Source organism: Rhinolophus ferrumequinum, chromosome 4 (assembly GCF_004115265.2).
Source record: "Rhinolophus ferrumequinum isolate MPI-CBG mRhiFer1 chromosome 4, mRhiFer1_v1.p, whole genome shotgun sequence".
NCBI classification, from domain to species: Eukaryota; Metazoa; Chordata; class Mammalia; order Chiroptera; family Rhinolophidae; genus Rhinolophus; species Rhinolophus ferrumequinum.
In genome coordinates, this window is record NC_046287.1 from 14,762,137 (window position 1) to 14,775,173 (window position 13,037).

Consider the following 13,037-nt stretch of genomic DNA (forward strand, 5'->3'; position numbering starts at 1 on the left):
ACTGGCATCGGTGCATAGCTTCCCAAGGGGAGTACTTTGAAGGTGACCACAGTGATATTCAGCAATGAGGTATATAGCACTTTTTTTAGGATGGGTTCGCGAGCTAAATTATCAAACCACATATGTAATCTGCATAAGCACTCCATATTGCCTCCGTTTTCTAAATACTATCATGTGAAAAACAAATGTTACCCAGAAAAGTTCAAATACCCTATTCTTAGATACTATCCAGAGGAATAAAACATAACTTTCTAATCCAAGTCTTTATATCTGCACACCACGATCTACGTCTCATTCCCCTTTGCACGTCCACCTGACCCAAGTGCCTACAGTGGTGCTGTGGATCTCGGGGTGCAAACATTTTCTGAGTGCTCACTATGCTCTCGCTCTGTTTCATATGTGATATAAGGTGAGTTTGAAATGAAACCTTGGTCGTAGAGTGCCATGCGTTGCACCATGCTTTGTTCTCTATATCATGCATATATATTTTTGGTGTTACTGTTTATTTGGGTCTTGTTCTTGTTATTATTTCTTTACCATTAACCAAGAGTTACGTCGAAAATTATATTTATTAGAATAATGTACTTGAGTACACAAGAATCTGTAAGGGTGTTATGAAGTGTTGATTACTTATAAGAAAACCTATTATTTTCAGTATGCAGAAAATATACTAAGGCATGCTTGGTTCTATTGTTTTTAAGCAATATTTTAAAAAATGCACGCATGATAATTTAGTCTGGTCTGTTTTAATTAGCAAGTACGTGTTTCTGAGAAGCTGATGCGTCTTTAGCTATTGTTTTTAACCTTATTTTGAAGTGGGCAATTCATCCCCAAAAACGGAGCTGACTTGAATGATTCAAAACTGACTAACAGTTTGTAATCTAAAAAAATTTTAAACTAATATATCTCCTTGTCCCTTTTACTATTTAAAAGCAACAATTCAATCTATTTTACCAGTTCTGCCTCTTATTTTAGCACTATAAAAACAATACATTTGCAAAACATGCAGTTTTTAGCAATTTCAAAGGTGTTAGCACAGCATGTCATCAACTTCACAGTTAGTTAAAATTCACAACAAAAGAAACGTTGAGAATAACCTTACCATGTCATCTGTCAGTGTCCTAATATTTAAATGCTGCAAATGAAAGAAACCAATCAGTAATTTATAACAGCTTTTTAAATTTTAGTTAATAGAGTACAATGAAAATTCTACAATGCTAAGTTGAATGTAATTAAATTCCTGACAGTCTAATAAAACCACGTTATATATTATTTTAATCACTTTCTTGAGAAAATGGACAAAAGTTGCCTTGAATGTGGTAGTTTCAAATGTTTCCTAAAATGTCCAGTATTTATAAACCACACAAACTAGACACCTACCTGTGGTACAATAAATATATTCTTCAAATTAACAATATTAATTATCATTAAGTACACAGACTTAGAACACAACAGATATAGAGATTAAATCTGATTTGCAGAAATTTGTTCATATTACAAAACAGTGAAACTTTAAATCTACCATTAGCATGCAGCATAGTAGATAATGAAGTACTTGGCTGTCTTAATTAATTTAAACAATTCTAGAAACGAAGAAGAGAATATGGGAAGAAGTATTTGCATCTTTAACATCAGTTTGATTTATCACTAGGGTGACAGTAGACATCTCCAATCTCATTGCTAGCTTGAGAACCCTTTTGCTGATTTCCTTGCTAGACAAACATAAGGCCACTTTCGAAAGTGAATAAATTAGTTTCCTGCAAAGTGGAGTTCAAAAGAAAAAGTATTTAAGGGGGAAAAAAACCAGAAATCTAAGTTTTATAAATTCCAGCGTCGGGAAAGATGTTGTATCCAAGTAGCCGGAATCAATTTCCACTTCTCCTTCCTCTTATTCATTCTGGCATTAGATCTTTAAAAGGACAAAAAAGGGACCAAGTTCATTTCCTCAATAGGAAATCAGATGTATGTACTATTTTATAAGGACGTGTTAGCAATGAGTACGCCTTTATGCTCATGAATCAGCCTCGGTGATGACCCAGATTATACACTGGTACAGTATAAGTCACTATCCTGATTCGCTTCTCTTTCGTTCACCAAGATGTTCCTTCTTCTAGTGCAGAGGAAACAGAAACTGGAGGGATCCAGAACGAGCCTTATACCAGTATACATCAAAGAAAACACAGTTGAATAAATGGCCACAGCCCCTAGGTTCCAGACTGAACTGCCTGTTAAGTTAGGAACAAAGTAGCAATAATACTGGAGTAACAAAAGGTTACTGTTTTCTTCTGGGCTGTAGAATTTGCATTGAATCAATGCTATCTTCCCTCCTTGAAATGAACAAATATGCACAGAGGTCCTTAAGAGTGCACGTGATCCTGGGCAGGACTATAAGATTTCTGAGGCACTTAGGGCCCCAGTCTCATCCCAAAGACCACTACTAGAATTAAACCTAAATCTACATGGCTTACGAGTTTACAGAAAAGGGCACCGTGGAAAGGCTGCCTGGGGGTCCCTTCCTCTTACTGCCTGCTGCGGTAGAGATTTCCAGCCCACTGCTTGTGGTGAACAATACGGCTCTTATTCTCCAACCAGAAGTATCACCCCAATCACAACTAGCATCACACCTGAAAGGGCACATTTCAAGTTCCTTTGACAAGAAAGGAAGACTACAACCAACTTCTGACACAACCGCATTCTTGGTGTTCTAATGCTAAAAAAGTAAGACCAGAGTACAAAGCTGAAATCCTCCTTAGAATAGTGTGTTACAATAAAGAGAAAACGTCTACTTACACAAATGAAGTTTTCCCAAATACCAATTTGAGTTGCCTGAGAAAAATGCCATAAAAGTGATGTTATAAAAAGAGAGAAGAGGGAATGAAAATCGACAATTTTAAGAGCAATGAGCGTAGAGCCCATGCAAGATTTACGATCTGAAGACTGCATAGAAGATATAAAAAGTAAAGTACCAGACAGGAAAAGCAGCGGATTAGGTTACATGATGCAAAATCCAGAAGATGTAAATATCCAAGAACATTTTAACATACTTTCAAAGGCCTAAAGTTGCACAACCTTTTAAATTAGAGCCGGACTCATAACTTTCAGAAAAAGAAATGAGTGACTCATGTGGAAACAAGACACATAAAGGATCATTTTTTTTTTCTGTCATGACTGTTTTGTAACCTTAAACCATCTCATTGTGAGTCGAACTTTTAAAAGGATTCAATTTGTTAAATGCCTTGACTTGTGTTTTTAGAATGATATAGACACGTATAGAAGCCCAGTTACAAACTATATTATTCTACACGATCTTTCACAAAAAAGGAAATGTGATGAATTTGAGCAGAATTATAGGACAGGGGTTGGTTACACGGCAAATAAGAACTCAAGGGAATGTAAGTGTGGGAAGTTTAACCGACTGAGAGAAAAGCAAAAAGCTAAGGTCCAATTCATTATTACTTCTCTTCTGGAAGACACTTACCAATCAATTACCACCAGCAAGAGAAGCCAGTAGGACAGGAAATGACAGCAAATTCAAGGTCTCATGATAGAACTGGAAATATTGACTAACAGTAAAGGACTGGAAAAACTGATCTTAAAAATTTGGGTTTCTGTAGCAAAACATTAAAGTCAGAGTAAGTTTCACTTCAAGATTTAGCTTCCAGAAAATAGAGATTATATATCTATTTGTTTATACTCATGCAGTCTGAAAGAAACCACTAAAGACATGCTAGCATTCAAAAATTTTGAATAGATATAAGCATGAGTAATTTCCGCTAAAAACTGAAGTATCCAATCACAATCTACTTCAAACATGATTTGAAAAAAATAAACAATACTAAACACTTAATGAAAAAAATGTAAAGGTTTTATCAATTTTGGCACCCTTTTGTGGGATATTTGAATGTTAATATTAATTCAAGTTTATTATAAAGTTTACATTATCCCAAGGTTAGACCTGTTTATAAACTTCCAAACAGTGGAAGGGGGAGACGACAGACATAAAATCCTCAGATAATTCTGTGGGATTTTGGACTTGCTTTTGTAACTACAGAACTACAAGAGTAATATCCTAACTAAAAAAAGAAAAAGCTGCATTATAAAAAAAAATTGCATTTATACTGGTATTTGAGGGACTGTTTAAATGTCTGGTTAACCAAGACACTTAGAACATGAAGTATTTCTGGTTTACAGCTACCAGCCAGCCATGTTCTTTACGGTATCTTCTGGTTAGGGAAATAGGAACTGCACGTATCAACTCAGTTTAGGATACCCATGCCAAGAAGGAAATAGAAACATAAAATTGACTATTAAGTGGAAGCAAATGGGAATGCTTTTAAATAGTTGTTACCTGATAGCAACTTTTTAGGGTTATATTTGCCCTCCAAAAAGTTAAAAGCATATAGTTCTAGACATTAAAACAATCACACCTATATGTAACTTTGTGGTCTTTAGTTCCATTACCTGGCCTGTGATTCCACAGGTATATTAATTTTTATCAAAATATGAACAGTTCTGAACACAGGACCAGTGGTAATTGGTAAAGCACATTAGGGTTCTTTTCCTAGTCCTAACTTCTTTGAGTTAAAAACTCACCCTTCTTCCTGTGCTCCGGTTTCTCCACTTGCTAATTCTATTTTCTCCCTAAAAAGTAAGGAGCACCGCATATAGATAGGTAACAATGTTTTCTGCTAGTGACAGTTCCTAGGATGAATGGTCAAGAGGATCACTCTGGAATTGAAAGAGAGAAAAGGTCTTTATAGATTTTCCTCTTCTAAAGAACACAGGATCCGTAAAAAAGGGTAGAAACACAGAACATAGCTCTCCATATTCCCATTTAAGCAAAGCATCAAAACCTTTATTGAAGACAGTACATGCTGTCAAAAATAGACCTAGAGCTTTCAGAGCACTGTGCTAAATGCTGTAAATATCAAAGGTATGAAAACAGTCCCTCCACCACCCATTCAGTTTACAAGTAAGTAGCATAGTTTACAAGTAACAAAGACCAAATAAATTGACACAAAGCAGCATCAAAACCCTGTGATACACACACAATGAAAAAGATTCCACGCTGTCGCCCAAGATTTTTAGCAGATTTTACATTTTCTTTCATTGCTTAGCACATTTGAAGTAGCAGGGAGCCATGGATCTGTCCACTGATGTCAAGCATGACATGGCCACCATCAGGGGTCAAGCTAGCAGGCTTGGATCACTGTCATCACAACGAAATACACAGTGGTGTCTTAAAATAGTTTTCAGCTGTTGCCATTCCATTAAACCATTTAACTTGGTCATTATGAGAAGTAACCAACAAGAGAAAAACCTGTGAGAGTCAAGCCTCTGAACTCACTTGATTCAGACCCAATCTTCATAAACTACACCCTCTAGACCAGCTGGCGAGTGGGCACAAGAAACATACCAAGATTATCTTTGAAAAAGTAGATTACAGGGCCCAGGCCCCCAAGATTCTGATTCAGTAGGTGCAAGGTGGGGCTTAGGGAGCCTGTGGGTGATGCTGCAGCGAGATAGGACCCCAAGAGAAACCCGCTTCCACTACCGGCCATTCAGCATCCTAAGCCTGCACGCATGTGAATTTCTCATCCTGCGGCTCACTTTGAAACTGCTGTCCCTGAAACGAGCTAAATGAAGGGTACAGATAAGAGTACAGGAGGATTTCAAAGAAGTGAGAGACAGGGAACTGGTACAGTTGGGACAGGTTTACAGCCATGAAGTGACAGGCACCAATTAGTAGTGTTGAATTCTCTTAAAACATCTCTGGTGTCTAGGATGAATCATCAATTGCATCATTTATACAAATGCTTAGTCTATCTCTAAGGTACAATATTTCAATCTCATAAGCATAGACTTAGAATGTAAGCATCAAAGATCGTTTGTTATATCAAACGAAGACATGACGCTAGTTTCTTGTCAAAATGAGTCAGTGACAGGTTACCTACTGACTGACATAACAAAGCTACACCTGAAGGGAAAAAAAGCAGGGATCAGTCTTAATCATAATCTGTGGGTAATAATAATAATATGTTAAAGTGTTGCTCACACTTGTTTTAAAGTCCAGATTATTCCTTTCCATCAATACACTTATGAATGTGTACTTTAACCTAATAACATTTCTGGTCCACACACCTGTGTTTATTTTAATGTGAACACCAAATATAAAGATTGTAGAAATGTCAAGTAGTATTACTACTAACCATGACACTGAACACACCTACTGAGTCTATGGAAGGTCATCTGCCGGGCAACTACACAACACACTACAATGTGAAAATATTCAAAGGCTCCAGATTTAACATCTCAGAGGGTCCAAAAATAATACTGAAGCTTTCATAGCACTGAGGAAAAAGAGCAGAGCTAGCTCTTTGATACTGTAAAGAAAAGCTTTTAAGTTGGCTGGCTCTTCATGTAGTCATTTTTTTTTTTTTTAGTCTGAGGTGGGAAAGTGAGAATGGACGTTAGAAAGAGGTGAGAATTAGGAAAAGTTCTCCAGCTTCTTTTAATCTGTCCATTTATTCAAAGTTGTAATCCTGCCTATCTCAGAAAGATACATACCTGTCCACTATCCGTTATCTAAGACTTCTCTACTCTCAGCCATCCAAAAATCCAGACTTCCCTTCTCCATAATTCCTTCTTTGGAAAAGAAGAGTCATCAAGACAGGAGGAGGCATCATTCACCAACGATAGAAAGTGAAAAGAAAAGATTCATTTCCAAGAGAATACAAGGTTTTCAAAACGATCAAAAGGCTGCAACAGAACTGCTAGAAAACCACTTCTCTAGAAAAACCAATTATCAAATTACTACTTGGAACTGTCACCTGGATGACATATCCCAAGGGCTGGGCACCCAACACGTTATTTTTTTATTCTGACAGAATCCTAGTGTTCTTTTTCCTTCCATAAACTCATTCAATGTTGAAGCGAAATCAAAGGGAAAACATAATGGCTAATTCTGGTAATACAGCTTTAATACATTTTTTTAAGATGTTCTGATCAGCTGTTCCAGTTCTTTTCAGCTATACTACCAAATCCAAAACTCTTCTTCAGTGGGCCCAGGGAAAAGCCATTCAAATCTTTAAACAGCTTTACAAGTAGATTTAGTTCTAGGTCATGAGGAATCAATCTAAGCCCTTTTTCATCATCTAGAGAAGGCTGAAAAGTATTTAAAGAATTAGCTGTAGGGAGATTTTAAGTAGTCCCTGAGCTTCCAAAATCACCTTGAAGCTTATCTAAACTACTAGATTATTTCTGAGTGCCTCTGCCTCCTACACATGTTGTCTGAAACTCAGATTTAGACTGAATGTTTCTGAGGCTATTAAGAAAACCACTCATCATTTCATATATATTTGAGAAGGACTTAATTTGTTTTCATTCTAGAATCACCGTAAGTAAGTTTAGATTATCCCTTTTTAGAGAACAATTTGGTGAAACAAACCCTAGGCTCACATTCTTGAAACTAGTCAAGCTACTTCTAGAATGTGTACTTAGGAAATAAGAAATACAACCAAAGGTTTATATACTAATACTATGTATCACTATAGAAATTTTAAATCGCTGGAATTGTAATCAAACTAAAATATCCCAGAATATAGGAAATATTAAATAAATTATAGTCCTGCCATATGGACTATAATGAAATAGAAGAACATTTACAATAAAATGTTACAAGTAAAAAAGTTGTATTTAAAATTGCAAATGCAATATAATTCCAACTTCATCAATATACACATTTATGGAAAACATAAGAGACAAACCACTGTTAATTTTATATATCTGGATTGTGGGATCTGGAGCAATTTTTTTTTTTTCACATTGTCCTGATTTTCCCAGTTGTCTAGAATGAGCAAATTCATTTTTATGACGAGAAAAGCTTTTTATGTTACTATGAATAATACTTTTCACACCAAGCAGAAAATATGGATTAGTTCCTTTTCAAATAACAATGTATGTATTAGTGAAAAGAACTCAAAATGAAAATCCAAAAAAAATCTTATACTATGAACACAAACTTTTTAATAGTCTGGGTTTTTTAATGCATATTTTCAGATGTCAGAATACATTAAGCACATTATTCATTTGCTTTCTAATTCACATATAAATTAACCAATCTCAAAAAGCTCCTTGGTCTTGTAAATTATTGATGTTGTCACCTGCTAGAGCCTTAATTCCAAGAAAAATACACGAATCACTACATCACAAGCACAAATCCTTCTGACACAAATTCAATTTCTGTGGCAACAATATATTGACTCAGCTTTATTTTTCTATTTTATGACACTTATTAATGGCAGAGGTAAAAGAAATCTATCATTTTTCTTTATTGTATATGTAAACAATCTCATGCTATCTTGAGAAAGTTAAGGTAAAAGCATTCACTTGATAACCCTTTAATGCAGATGAGGAAATAATACCAAAATAATAAAATACAAGACATACAATTTTTCAGTCAAGACCTAGTCTCATAATCCTAACTTTTTTCTACCACACAATATAATTAGGCTGCCGACATGTGCAAGACACTGCATTAAGTATAAAGAGGACCCAGTTCCTTTCTTTAGAAGCTTAAAACCAACAGAGTAGCAAGGCAAATTAATAACCAAAATACATCATAGTGGGATAAGCACCATAGGAGAGGCATTCAACAGTGACTAGAAGGAAAAGCCTCTACTTGCTAATTATGTATGCTTAAATACATGCTAATTAACATGTAAATATCATAGCAAGGATCTAAGACTAAAGTCAAATTAATTTTTAGCCATGATTTAGCTAAAACTTATAATACAGGATTTGTTCTTACAGAATGAGAGATTCCTAAAACATTCATTCATTCATTCACTCGTTCAACAAATATGTATTAAATATTACTTTCTTCTTGACAGTGGAAATCAATCGAGTAAATAGAACAGATTCTTGTCCTAAAGGAACTTACGTTCTACTGTGGAAAAAGACAACAAACACAATAAATAAGTTAGAGAGCCTATTAGAAGGTGATGAGTGCTCTGCTAACAGTGAAAAGTGGTGCAGGTCAGGCGAGCCAGGAAAGCAGGGCAAGAATGTTTGCAGGTTGCAACTTTAAATGTGGGGAACTGGGGTCCGCTTAGGCCTGACTGAGCAAGTGCCTTTGAGCAGAGTTGAAAGTGGACTAAGTTGGAAGCTACATGGATATGAGAGGAAGGTGCTTCAGACAAAAAGAACAGCCACAACGAAGACCATCAGAAACGAGAGCATCTGCTCTGTTCAAGAGACCAGGACACCAGCAAGCAACAGCAATACAAGAACGAAACCAAGAGCTGGAATTTTGCAAAGATAAACAAAATCGACACACTTTTAGCCAGACTCATTAAGAAAAAGAGAGAAAGGACCTAAATTAATGAGAAATGAAAGAGGAAAAGTGACAAGATACCACAGAAATAAAAAAAAGTTTAAGAAAATACTACAAGCAACTACACGCCAACAAATAAGACAATCTGGAAGAAATGGATACAGTTCTAGAAGTATACAACCTTCCAATGCTGAATCAAGAAAAAACAGAAAATGTGAACAGACCGATCACTACCAACGAAATTGAATCAGTAATCAACAAGCGCCCAACAAACAAAAGCCCTGGACCAGATTGCTTCATAGGTGACTTTTACAACATTCAAAAAAGAATTATCACCTATTCTCCTCAAACTATTCCAAGAAAATCCAGAAGGATGGAAGTCTCCCAAGCTTTTTTTACAAAGCCACTATCACCCTAATCCCAAAAGCAAAGACATTACAAAAAAAAAGAAAACTACAGGCGGATATCCCTAATGAATACAGATGCAAAAATCCTCAACAAAATATTAGCAAAATAAATTCAGCAATACATTAAAAAGATCACACACCATGATCAAGTGGGATTTATTCCTGGTATGCAAGGTTGGTTCAATATCCGCAAATCAATTAACATAATATGCCACATTAACAAAATGAAAAATAAAAATCATATGATCATATCAATAGATGCAGAAGCAGCATTTGACAAAATCCAGCAGCCATTTACGATAAAACCTCTTAGCAAAGTGGGAATAGGGGTTGTATCTTAACATAATAAAGGCCATATATGATAAACCCACAGCTAACATCATACTCAATGGGGAAAAGCTAAAAGCATTCCGCTTAAGATCAGGAACAAGACAAGCTTTCCCACTTTCACCACTTTTATTCAACATAGTTCTGGAAGTTCTAGCCACAGCAATCAGAAAAGAAAAAGAAATAAAAGGCATCCAAATTGGTAAGGAGGAAGTAAAATTGTCATTATATGCAGATTACATGATACCATATATAGAGAACCCCAAAGACTCCACCAAAAAACTATTAGATCTGATAAATGAATTTAGTAAAATAGTAAGATACAAAATTTATATTCAGAAATCAGTTGGATTTTTATACACCAATAACAAACTATCAGAAGGAGAAGTTACGAAAACAATCCCATTTACAATTGCTTCAAAAACAAGAAAATACTTAGGAATAAATTTAACCAAGGAAGTAAAAGACCTGTACACAGAAAATTATATAACATTGAAGAGAGGGCAAACCCGGTGGCTCAGGCAGTTGGAGCTCTGTGCTCCTAATGCCAAAGGCTGCTGGTGTGATTCCTACATTGGCCAGTGGGCTCTCAACCACAAGGGTGCTGGTTCAACAACTCGATACCACAAGGGATGGTGGGCTCTGCCCCCTGCAACTAAGATTGAACACGGCACCTTCAGCTGAGTTGCTGCTGACCTCCCGGATGCCTCAGTTGGTTGGAGCATGTCCTCTCAACCACAAGGTTGCCGGTTCGACTCCTGCAAGGGATGGTGGGCTATCCCCCCTGCAACTAAAAATGGCAACTGGACCTAGAGCTGAGCTGCGCCCTCCACAACTAAGACTGAAAGGACAACAACTTGAAGCTGAACCGCACCCTCCACACCTAAGATTGAAAGGACAACAACTTGACTTGGAAAAAGTCCTGGAAGTACACACTGTTCCCCAATAAAGTCCTGCTCCCCTTCCCCAATAATAAATAAATAAATAACATTGAAGAGAGAAATTAAAGAAGATGTAAATAAATGGAAACACATACCACGCTCATGGATAGGAAGAATTAATATAATTAAAATATCCATACTATTTAAGGCAATATATAGATGCAATGCAATCCCTATCAAATTACCAATGACATTTTTCACAAAACTGGAACATGTAATCCTACGGAACCACAAAAGACCCCGAATAGCCAGAGCAATCTTGAGAAATAAGAACAAAGTGGGAGGCATCACACTACCTAACATCAAATCATACAACAAGGCTACAGTAATCAAAACAGCCATGGTATTGGCATAAAAACAGACACATAGATAAATGGAACAGAAATAAATCCATACCTATATGGTCACTTAATCTATGGCAATGGAAGCAAGAACTTACAAGGTTCTTGTAAGGTAAAAACAAGGTAAAGGTAAAGACAGTCTATTTAATAAATGGTGCCGGGAAAACTGGACAGACACATGCAAAAAAACAATGAAGCTGGAACAGCTCCTTACACCATATATGAGAATAAATTCAAAATGGATTGAAGACTTAAATGTAACATCCAAAACCACAAAACTTCTAGAAGAAAATACAGGAAATAAATTTGCAGACATTACCTTTAGTAATATTTTTATTGATCTATCCCCTCATCCAAGGGAAGCAAAAGAAAAACAAAAAACATGGGATTACATCCAACTAAAAGGTTTTTTCACAGAAAAGGAAACCATCAATAAAACAAAATGGCATCTTACTGAATGGGAGAAGATATTTGCCAATGATACGCCTGATAAGGGGTTGATATCCAAAATTTATAAAAAACTCATACAACTCAACACCAAAAAAACCAAACAACCCAATTAAAATATGGGCAGAGGACATGAAGAGACATTTCTCTAAAGAGAACATACAGCTGGGCAACAGACATATGAAAAACTGCTCAACATTTTATTCCCATTAGAGAAATGCAAATAAAAACCACCATGAGATACCATCTCAGTCCAGTCAAAATAGCCATCATCAATAAATCAACAAACAAGTGCTGGCGAGGATGTAGAGAAAAGGGAACCCTCGTGCACTGTTGGCGGGATTGCAGCCACTATGGAAATCAGTATGGAGGTATCTCAAAAAACTGGAAATGGAACTACCTTATGACCCAGCAATTTCACTCTTAGGTATCTATCCAGAGAAATCCACAACACTAATTTGAAAAAATATATGCACCCCTATGTTTATTGCAGCGCTATTCACAATCGCCAAGACATGAAAACAACTGAAATGCCCATCAACAGACAACTGGATAAAGAAACTCTGGTACATCTATACAATGGCGTATTACTCAGCCATAAAGAATAAAATCTTAACATTTGTAACTACATGGATGGACCTAGAGAATATTATGCTAAGTGAAATAAGTCAGACGGAGAAAGACAAATACCAAATGATCTCACTTATATGTGGAATCTAAAGAACAGAATAAACGAACAAACTAAACATAAATGGACTCAGAGATATAGAGAAACAACTGATGGTTGCTAGATGGGAGGGAATTGGGGATGGGGGAGAAGGTAAAAGGGTTAGAAAGTACAAATTAGTAGCCACAATATGGACACAGGGATATGAAATACAGTTTGGGAATATAATCAATAACGTTGTCAAGATTTTGTAAGGTATCAGATGGAAGATGGACACTTATCTTATTAGGGAGATTACTTCATGGACTATGGGACTATGTAGACACCTGACCACTGCACTGTACACCTGAAGCTGAAGCTGAATAGTATTGAATGTCAACTATGTATAACAAAAACATAACTCTAATTTTATCTATATATATTATTTATATATAATTTTGTAATATTTATATATAATTATATATATATATATATATATATATATATATATATATATATATACACACACATATATATATTCACAGGATGTGGAGTACAGCATAGAGAATATAGTCCATGGAATTGTAATACTTG

The 13,037-nt window shown here is 35.9% G+C and overlaps 1 protein-coding gene across 4 annotated transcripts in view; it reads right to left on the reverse strand.

The window, feature by feature from the left end:
* The window catches only part of DIAPH3 (diaphanous related formin 3), a 441,105-nt gene that overhangs the window by 409,909 nt on the left and 18,159 nt on the right, over nucleotides 1-13,037 (reverse strand). For 3 of the 4 annotated variants that reach the window (XM_033105125.1, XM_033105127.1, XM_033105128.1), the window contains exon 2: nucleotides 1,103-1,135. The exons of the other annotated variant lie outside the window; for it this stretch is intronic. In XM_033105125.1, coding sequence (XP_032961016.1) covers nucleotides 1,103-1,135 — 33 coding nt within the window. The remainder of the gene's footprint in view (nucleotides 1-1,102; nucleotides 1,136-13,037) is intronic. 4 annotated transcript variants of the gene reach the window in all.